We start from the raw sequence: 11101 nt of genomic DNA, 5'->3' as shown, positions 1-11101 counted from the left end.
AGCTGTTAATTTATGAGGCGATAAGGTTACAGTGTGTGGCCTCAAAACATCACTCTTACAGTTATGACCTATTGTCAATAAAGTACTCCCATGCTGTAACTAATGTTGTATCCAATATAAATAAGGAGATGTGGTCTAATTGCCAATGAGAGAACTATCTACCAAAGTACAAATGAAGTGGATGGTAGCATTTAGGAAACCGTGCGACCTTCAACAATGAGAAAATCCTAACCGTATAGTCAGCTTTTGAAGCAAGCCTACACGATTGTTAAGAATTCAATTACACTAAATTACTTCGCCAATGAGACAACTACCTACCAAAGTACAAATGAAGTTGATGTAGCATTTAGGAAACCGTGCGACCTTCTACAATGAGAAAAACCCTTACCGTATAGTCAGCTATTGTCGTATGAAACAAATTAACTATCTGCCAAAGTACAAATGAAGTGGATGTAAGGCAACCGTATAATCTTTAACAATGAGAAAAAATCATATAGTATATTCAGACAGCTATTGAAGTAAGCCTACACGATTGTTTAGAACTCAATGTATGTAACCTATTACACTACATTACTTCGCATCATCGACATGTCAAAACAGACGAGTTAATATTAAACAATTTACTAGTGATGTATCAATAGAGAATTCCAGACCAATATCTCTCTTCTCTGATGAGATTTCTTGCATGCCATAAGTATGAATAAATTTTGCTTTTTAAAACTTTACATTCCACAATGATAGCTGTAACAGAAACATAAAATGCATTGTATTATATGTCTCTGGTTGTAATTATAGCCTTTTTATATAAAGGGCAAGAATTGATATTTTTTAATTTTCTTGTTTTCCCCCGGGGTAGCCGAGGTGCTAAAATATTTATATAGTATATATTTGGCAAACAGGAAGTACATGAAAAGTATCTTTAAACACTTCAAAATTAATTATAACCTACTGAGATGAGGCTTGGATACTAATTCCAAGAAACCTATATCAATTTAATGGTTAGTTGTAAAGAAAAGTTAAACGAATGTCGGACATATGTGAATTACATGTCAAATTCATTAGGTAAACAAGAATTTTATGAAAACGTGTCACAATAAAAAAAAAATGATTTATATGACTTTCTATAAAAATTTGGGTCTATCATTTTTCACCTATTATGAAATTTGTAAAAACGCAAAGTTTGCATTACTTGTTCAAATTTATTAATTGAGGATAATTTATCCCATAATATATTGCCAATAAATCACCGCCAGTTGTTATACTGTTATCTGAAAATATGTAACATGTGTTCTACTGTTGTTCCTTTGTTTTAAAATCCAAACAAAACTTTATTATTTGATTTGTTTCATGACAAAAGACTTTTTCACAGAAATATAGCAATTGAATATTTGAATCCTTCTATATTTTAATATAGTAGCTTTTGTTTCTATGGTATTATGAAGATCTGTGCATTCAGAGTGTTACAACTAATTATAAGAATTACATTGCGTATCTTTACATTTACTAGGGTGTTTTTTAAACCTTGAGCGTGTTATTAACAGTGTCACTGTGGTTTTTGTGGTCATTGTTGAAACGTTAACGATATTAAGATGTACAATTGTTTTTGAAATGCTGGTTGTTTCTTTAATGTGGTTGTTTCTTATTTAAGGACTCGCTGGGAGTTTGCCCTCGAAATAATCAAAGAATGTGTGTAGGCATCATATTGTGTCATAAATAAATACATCTTATTACTGGATTTCCTTAATGAATTTGTTGTGTTAGCTTTAAACCTTTGTGGTATTATCACACGAAAGTTTTAAAGTGTTGTTTGCTTTCTTCTGTGTTGCCTGCTCTTCTTTTTAGTTACTAAATTTAACGAGCAGAAGTTAATTTGTCAAACGCAGATTTTTTCAGTATTCATTGATCACACTTTTTCATTATTTGCATAAAATTACAAGATACTGACGTTAATTTGATATGATAATCATGATAATATCAAATATAAATACACTCCCTGGTATACTAGGAAAACGATACCCCACTAATCATGGCGAGACCCACTGATAAGTAATTAGTATACACATTATGCGTAAACAATTCAAGGCAAACGAAAGTACGTCAGAATCGTCAATATGTGATTAAATAGCACATAAACTAAAGTCAATAACTTGAAGTTTTTACTTATTGGATTTTAATATTAATATACATCTGCAGAGTGGATTTTCACCTACATAAGCGATCACCTTAACCTACTGAACAATGTGTAAATGTAATGTCATCAATCACTATAAAAAACGTATTTATGACTCGGATATTATCACTCATTTAAAAGCTTGAAAGTTGTCATAGCGCTTCTCAACTACTTATACATACATTGCTTTCATCTTTTAAAATATTGACTTAAATATATTTATTTATTGACGATAAGATAGCGGATAGTTATCACCCACAAGGTCCCCTTCCTATTGTTAATCTTCTTGATGTACATATAGTAGTATTTATTATCTTATCTCTAATCCGAACAATTAAATAATATGATGTCACTTAAGTTATTTTTACTTCAGGATTTGTATAAAATATTGGTAATTAATTTACATATGTGTATTAAGTTACATGTAACATTCCCCCGAAGGTCCTTATGTGTATACTTTTTAAAACGATACTTAGTTCCATTATAGACATGTAATACCATATTTGCCATACTGCATCCTCGAGGGTACAACTTTTATTAGTTTTGAACAAAGATCTATCAAAACCTTAAGTCTACATGTCAGTTAAAGGTTGGTAATGCATTCTTTAATCTTATAATGATATATTGATTTTTTTTATTGTGTATTTTATAATATCTTGAATTGAGAAAAATCCATATCTTGTTATTTTTTTTTTTTTTTTTTTTTTTTTTTTTTTAACCAATCTGTGTTTTTGTGTATGTTTAAGTTATAATATCTTGATGTTAAAGAGATCTGTAATTTCGCTTTTGGTTATTGAATTTGGCATCCAAACTACATGTACTGGTCCCTAATTAGTTAGTATATTCGCAATAATCTCATGATTCATAGATCAATCCCTCCATCGCATTGTTGAATTAACAACAGACTGTTGGTCTGCACTGGTTAAAGCTGGATTCCTGTTTAATGTTTTGTCTATTCGTTTGTTCTTAATGACCATACGAAAAATGTTAAAAGTCTTACTTGACAATTCATATATTTACATATTTACTTACATTCCTAAGTTTATACCGAGTTGACTAAATGATACAAGAATCCTTTGTCGAGTTTTCTCAACTTTAAATCACCAGTCAATATTATATTATCTAATTTCATATCACCCATTTAAACTGTCTATCTTAGTGATCATGCCACGCACTTTAATCGCTTAATACTTTCAATTACTTCTCCCAACAAAAATCGATAGATCTTCAACGTAAAACGCATTCGTTTTCTTTATAACCATCCTAAACAACAAAGAACTAAACAAATAACAAAAACCGTTAGAATTGATTAATGGTTGTTGGATTTATGTCCAGTGGCAAATATTTCATACATGAGTTGATGAAAGTTAACATGTTAATACTTTAATTAAACACCCAACATTAAAATTGTGAAAATAATAATCCAACAATAAACAAATACAACCACATTTACAAATATTAAGGTTATTCCCTTCTTTTGTAATTCAATATAGATACGTAACAAAGAAAAGGGATAAAATAACGGATATGCTTTATAGGAAATTTTGTAGTGAAGTTCTTTGGTTTTCTATGTAATTTTCCAGTAAAAATGATCGATATGAACTGTCAAATTGAGAAATCCTAATGTATGCATAAAGACATTTCGGTAACCTTTTTGAAAATGTTAATTTATGTCTATTTGTTTTTGGAGTCCTTTGTGATTGTCACACCCACTTTTCATAGATCAAAGTGTTTAACTACCTCCCGAGCTATACATTACAAAAGCGTTAACAAATCATTTTTAATTTCACCATCAATTTTGATTACAAATAGTCAATTTTGACAAAATTACCCGATAAATAGGATTATGTCAGTGTTAATCAATAATCCGTGATCAGTGTGAAAAATTAGCGAAAAAAATCAACCGAATACGTAGGATTGTACTAGGCGTTAATTTGTAGGAGAGATAAAATTATTCTGCATGTAACTTGTACATTGTGAAGACGCGTGTCAAGAAAAGTATCGAATGACACGGAGCCTCGGGGTTTTAGCAGCTGACGATCGATGGTAGCGGATAGTAGTTGTAAGTTCCATTTAGCATTGTTTAGTGATGGGATAAAGGTAGTCGTTTTATTTTATATGATTACAACTTGTTTGTCTATAAATATATGTAATATTATTTTAGCAGGATATAATTAGTTACATTACCGAGTTATGACTGATGCGGATTTAATTTGTCATATTTTTCAACTAACTATCTCCAATTGAGATTGTTATCAGAGCAGTTATTATTTAACAGGATATAGTTCTTTAAACTGTACAAAATTAGTCACTCGTATATCAACTTTTTTTCCACCTACAAAGTTTTGTACTTTATTCATTAGTGGAAAATTTAACTGAGCGGACGTTTTAAATAAATCACTTGTGGATTAGAGATTATAGTTCTATATCGTCTGCTTCGAACCAGTTGTACATCATTTTTAGATTGCAACAAAAACAATTTTATCAACAATGTATCTCTTTACCTGGATGTTTATTTAATATCAACTTTTACCTTTATTGTTTATTACCTTTGTGAAATCGTTCGGCTGACACTCGGGGAAGTTTAACGAGTGTGTTAAGTCACGTTTGTTTAATTCTTAACATATGTAAAGAAAATTTATCCATCTATCATTGGTTTTCATGTAATACGACTGGACTCGCAGGTTACAAACGACGCCTTCCATTTGATCGTCTGCTCAAGTTACGAGAAACTGTTACAGTCGCACAATTAACTGAGTTAGTGGATATTAAAAAAAAATCCTGGAAATGTTTTGATTATTGTGTTTTATCATTTTGTAACTTTGAACAAAGGACTTGATTGATTTCCGTTACTTTTATAAACAGGATAAAGACGGGACGAAAGCAAATTATATCCATGATGACTTGTGTGTTACCGATGAACCCTATATACAATAAACATGTTGGATTTAATGAGGAACCTGGAGATTTTGGGGGATATAACTGGATTCCGAACAGATTAGCAGACTGTACCTGCAGAATCGAAAACCACTCAACAATGTGCAGAAAATCTGTGGCAAAAACAGGTTAGTCGATTAATAACTTTTTTATGGATGGAATTTCAATCAATATTATTTTACAACATAACATAGACTGTTATATATAATATCATTACCATATGGTATATATAACATGTATTTATCAAATCTATAATGTAAAATATTCTTAAATTTCGCCAGAAATAGTTTTTCTTTGATTTTTCTTTGTTTGATATACTTATCGTGTTATCGAGTTCAATTTATTTGTCTTGGTTGAACTCAATACCTCTTTTGTGAGAGACGTGTATCTGTAAAACCATTTAATTGATAGTATGTCGGACACTTTGATAAGCTGTTTACAGTCAAATCATGGTGTGTGAATAAAAGATTAATACATGTTTAAATCCATATTGTAATTTATTGAAATATTTATAATCAAAAGTAATCAAAACGCAACTTAGTAAACTATCTGTCTACTATGCATAAAAAGACGTACAATGTCACCTGTCATTCTTTATCTACAATTTACCTATGCATTATTTTGCATTCATTTTTTTTTAATGGTAAATCATAAAAACTGATGTTGCAGCGCGTTTTCTTTTTATCATTGTTTATAACTTCAAAAATCAGAAAAGCTATAATTTTAAATTTTTATAGAGCTTCAGATTTTTTTTCATGGACAGGTGTCTGGTAACACTAAAGGTAAACCAACATACATTTATCCGATAAGTTTTGACAAGTCTCTCTATCTTGCCCTCTATCTTTGATGTATGTTAATGGGTGCCACGTTTCCTGCACCGACATGGACATCTAAACATGTTTAATAATTGCTTACGCCTTAACAACTTGATACAGACTGTTTAGTGAAAGTCTCAAATTAATAGTTCCACCCATGATGTAGAATTACAGCATCAGTCACGTAAAGTTTGTTTCGTATTTTGATTAAACGTTAAACTCAAGTGTTTTATTTACAATGTAGTAGTCGAATAAATTTCAATAGGTCAAACAAAATCAGTAACAATTCAGTAGAATAAATGTCTATAGGTCAAACAAAAAAACAAAGACTAGGATATTTTGCTTAGGTATAAAAGTTTTTTTTTTGTTTTTTCATAAAAACTTGTGTATATGGTAATCATCTGCAACTTGTCACGACTCGGTGAGAAAAGTGCCAGTAAACGCTAGGGTATCTTGTGGCCTTAACATTAAGATAAGTAGAACAAACATGAACATATGTATTTTTTTAATTTGGCCTAAGTGTTTTGAAGAGGTAATTTGAACGTTGTGATTAATAACTTTCATTGTCCCTCAAGATGGCTTGATAAGTCATTTAATAATGTGTCAACTCTTATAATTGTATTTTTATAAAAACTGCAACAGTTAAAATTTTGTTTTTAATGTACATGATTGAGTAATGAAACTGATAAAATTTCGACATGTCATGTGTGTAACTACTTTTAATAAATTTAAACATCCTAATCATCACGTCATTCCAATGTCATCAGTTTATTATAGGGAAATGAATAGTTGTTATCTGTGTAAATATTATTAATTATTGTATTATCTGTTTTTTAGGCTCATACGTTGATGAAAACAAGAATGAAGTCGAGATGAAGATTGAATTCGATGGAATAGACAGACAAAATAATAAAAGGAAGTCTGGAATTGATTGTGATGATTTAGATAATGTTCCACATAAAAAGATTCATAAAAAGTCGGTTGATTGCGTGTTGGAAAAACCTCCAACAAAAAGGATATCGCCATTTCTGAATACCCCCAAGGAAAGGAAGGAAGAAAGAAGGAAAGTACTAAAAATAACAGTGCAGAAACTGAAACTTATAGATGACCCTGAACATTTCTTAAGAAGGTCGGTTCTAATAAACAATACTCTCAAGAAAGTGCAAAAGGAAATTAGAGACGAAAAAGCAAAAAGTTATCAAGGATACAAGTCAGCCTTCTATAGATCATGTGATGTTAGTTATTTGCAATGGGAAAATCAAGCGAGTGCACAATTCAATAACGATGATCCTTTGACAAAACGTTTAGAAGAAGAAGATTCATGCAAACTTTCCAATGACTCGGACAATTATAATAATAATAATAATGATATAGAAAACAAATCGGACAATATTATCATGGAAAATCTTCATGAAAAATCGTGTGCTGACAGTCATGATAGTGATATAGACACCGTATTTCATAGCTTGATACGAGTGCTAGACGAGACGTAATGTTTCTGAACGAGATTATAGTGGTTCTGACATGTGGTTATGCATGTAAAATGTGTTAGGTGTATGAATGAAGTATCACAGCTTGAATTTATTACATGAATGGTTTATCATCAGCGAAAGAAAAACATTACATTATGTTCATTTAATTTTCAGTCATAATTATCGCTTAATGAAAGAAATTCAGATATAATTGAGGTTTTAAAAACCACTGTAATTAAATCTCACGATGTATAATTTATTTATTTATTACCGAGAATATTTGTTGACTATTATGTGTGCAACATTGGTGTTTTAACATAATTAGCTTTAGGCCAGGTGATCCTAGTCATCGGAGCGTTTGAGGCTTTAATTGATGGTCCATATTTGTAAAATGTCACCGTGCTGTTTACCTGTCCCAACTGTTACTTGAATGATTTACCTGTAGGTGAGATAATTTTCACGGTCCTTGAAGTCTCCAGGATATCTGTTTCTGTATAATGTTCTAATCATTCTAAATTGACATATTACACTTACATTTACATATTTAATATACTTTTACACCTTTTGTGTAAAAAAAATTTGAAGAATTAACCTACAGAAACTTAAAAAACAATTTAATGTTTCTGCGACAATACATTATTTTATAATTTTATAAAACTGACGAGACGAAATGTCTCAGCAGACGCCAGGTATTTTTATTCAAAAAAATGAAGTGTTTAAAACAACAATTAAAACTGCACATGCGAATTAAGCGTAGGGATTTATTCTGGCGTCTGTCGAATGAAGTGATGTGTTTTTGTTGCACACTATGTGATCTGAGCACAAAGTACTCTTAATAGAAATATGCATTAATTGCTTCAAAACATATTTCATAGTGCTATAGATTCCTTTGAAATTAAAACTTTCTGCAATTGCAAGTCAAATACAAGTAGATGTCATTTAAAATTAAATGAATTACTTTCTGTCAGATGGAAATACAAAGTAACATGAGCATAACTATAATCTCCTTGTATTTCATCTTTTACAGTTGTACTTTTGATGGTAACTGTTAAATAATTTAAAGAAAATAAGTTTTAACCTTGTTTGAGAGATTAAATTTCAAATCAAATTTCAAATCATTTAACACACGAGTTTTTATGCTTTGTTCAGGTGTAAACTAATCAAATTAAGAATATGACAAGAAAGAATGCAATTCTAGTTATGCCACACTTGATGCAAGGCATCCTTTGTACAATAATTTTTTGAACATTCCGATCTAACTAGTCAAACCGATAGATTACTGCCATTTAAAAACAACTTATTTTCACTTTCTTTCATTTATTTATTTACTATGACAAAATCCTTTTAATTTTTTCTCAACAACAATATAGAGTAATACTAAACTATTTTAAAACGACTATTTGTACGTTGAACGTAAGGTTATTTGGCTCGGTTCCAGTAACAAGTTCACCTCGGTTAAAAACTGTATTAAATGTACTATATTCCTATAGATAAGCGATCATTGATTTCTAACAAACGTCCGGTCTCAAAATACCCATATTATTATGATCATGACAGACCTTTAAAACAATGCCGCCGTATTTTATTACAAGTAAATGTTTACACTTCAAGGCAAAATATGTAATTACACATTTGATAGCCTTTAAATGTATGTATGATAACAAGGAAAATCCGGGAAATATGTTAAATTGATTAAGTAGGCAATTGTGAAGTCAGCATTTCCTTTCGTAGTAATGGTTTTGTTGAGTTTCTTTGTATTTTTGTTTATAATCGATTTCGCACATCATTATGAAACTATTTAGACCATGGTGGTAGCTTGCCTTTATATGTATATTTATTTTTCATGGTCGAAATTATTATTCTTTTGTCATTATTTCCCCAACATCACCATTTTTATTCTTTTTCATATAATGAAATGTTAGTTCCCATCTGTTTGTATGTCTACAAATGTGATATTTTTATGATGACATTGAAATATATTATACATATGAACAGCTGTGAATATTTGACATGTTATATACAAATGATGCATACGATCTCTAAGAATTTAAAAAAATAAATATCTGCAAAATATGTTTTATTTTCAATATTGGCCTACAGGTCATTTGGGGCATCCACCTGTATGCTGTGCTCTGATGGACACGGAATACATTGACACACATGTTCTCAAATAATTCTGTAAACGTTCTGTCACAGTTGCCCCCTAGCATGGGTGAATTTAACATGTTGGCGATGATATAAGCACATAATTATTTACAGTCTTTGTCAAAATCATTTCAGCGAGTATAGCAGTGTAATACTTCAACACATTCCAGCACTAGGTAACGGGCACCTGCTAGTAGTTATCTAACCATTCGTCTTTATAGCAATCCAATCATGTTAACCAAAGTTACACATCACAATAAATATACCGCCACCTGAAGCATGGTCGAACCATGTGTTTAATTACGTAGTACCAGTATAAAAAGGTGAAGTTGGAAAAGTATTTCTACCATAATTATGCTGTTGATACGTTTACAGTTATCTGTTTACTACCACAATAAAGCATTGTTAAAACAAAATAACAACCTGTCTGCCAAAAATCTTTGATATATAAAACAGAACTTGCAATCACGGTAAATAAAAGATTTTAACATGATGTGATAAATATATGTTAAAAACATGTCAGTGATACATTTTTGGAATTTTTTATGCAACAGGAAATTACCAAATTCCTTGCTCGATCGCGCTAAAAAAACAGTGGCCTACCAAACATGTGCTAAGCTTCGCATAGATATATCGTTCGGCTTATTTGAAGAAATATGTCGGAATAAATTTGACAATGTCGTTCAAAAGAAAATTATGATCCATCGTTTGGAGAAAAGCTGTTTGCTCCCTTTTTAAGTTAACGAGTTTGGAGGGAAGCCGTCTTTTTCTTCGCTTGGTCTCTTGTGGAGAGTTGTCTTATTGGCAATCATACCACATCTTCTTTTTTTATATGCAGATCAACATTTCCAGAGGATGTTGGAACTTTGGTTCCTTAATAATTTCTTAATTTATATACAGACATTGTAAAGATCAACATAAAAACTTCAAACTAATATTACATTTAGTATACATGGTATGTACTGACAAATCTAACCACAGAAAAAGTAAAGTACATGAATACGGAAGTTGTATGCATTTTCAATGTCAACCGGATATTGATGAGAAAACTACAAGTAGTTTATTTAATTTAAACATTATAAGAAATGATGACATCGGCAGTTTCCTGGTATCCTTTAAGGAGGCATGGATGTGGTCCCTAACTTCTTTATTCTTTAATTCTCATTTCTTTGTCTATTTACCCATAATTCCTTATTGTTTAACATCCAATTGTTCTCTATCTTTCTTTTTTTGTCTTATTTGTCTCTATTTTATATTATTCCGTACTTTATGCCCATTATTCTTTATTCTGTAATCCCTATTCAGACCCTTATTAAATAGAAATGAAAGAAAAACACTTTAATTACATTTTTTACCAGAATAAGACACAAGAAAAAATGGTAATTTCTTTAAATGATTTATCAAGTGAATTCGTAAGTAAGAATCCATAAAAGACAATAGGGATAAACTCATGCATTTTTTAAAATACAGACGTATAAATACTCTCCGATGTTATTCATGTTGATGTATACGATAATAACAATATCACAGTCTTGTTGTATAGGGAATTCAAATTAATAGTA

At 30.5% G+C, this 11101-nt stretch overlaps 1 protein-coding gene across 3 annotated transcripts; it reads left to right on the top strand.

Annotated features, from left to right (window-relative positions):
• The first annotated feature begins 2648 nt into the window (after positions 1–2648).
• On the top strand, positions 2649–9467 carry LOC139515828 (uncharacterized). 3 transcript variants are annotated; one of them, XM_071305543.1, is made up of 3 exons: positions 2649–2759; positions 5036–5235; positions 6760–9467. In XM_071305543.1, exons 2-3 carry the CDS (start codon positions 5067–5069, stop codon positions 7413–7415), a joined length of 825 nt encoding a protein of 274 aa, XP_071161644.1. In that variant the 5' UTR covers positions 2649–2759; positions 5036–5066; the 3' UTR covers positions 7416–9467. The 3 variants fall into 3 exon arrangements, with proteins under 3 accessions (XP_071161644.1, XP_071161643.1, XP_071161645.1); XM_071305542.1 differs by lacking the exon at positions 2649–2759 and adding an exon at positions 2862–4232; XM_071305544.1 differs by lacking the exon at positions 2649–2759 and adding an exon at positions 2862–4270.
• Positions 9468–11101: the final 1634 nt, after the last annotated feature.

This window comes from Mytilus edulis, chromosome 3, assembly GCF_963676685.1.
Source record: "Mytilus edulis chromosome 3, xbMytEdul2.2, whole genome shotgun sequence".
Classification (NCBI taxonomy): Eukaryota; Metazoa; Mollusca; class Bivalvia; order Mytilida; family Mytilidae; genus Mytilus; species Mytilus edulis.
The sequence above is the reverse complement of the archived record's forward strand: the minus strand, read 5'-3'. Positions and strand labels throughout refer to the sequence as shown.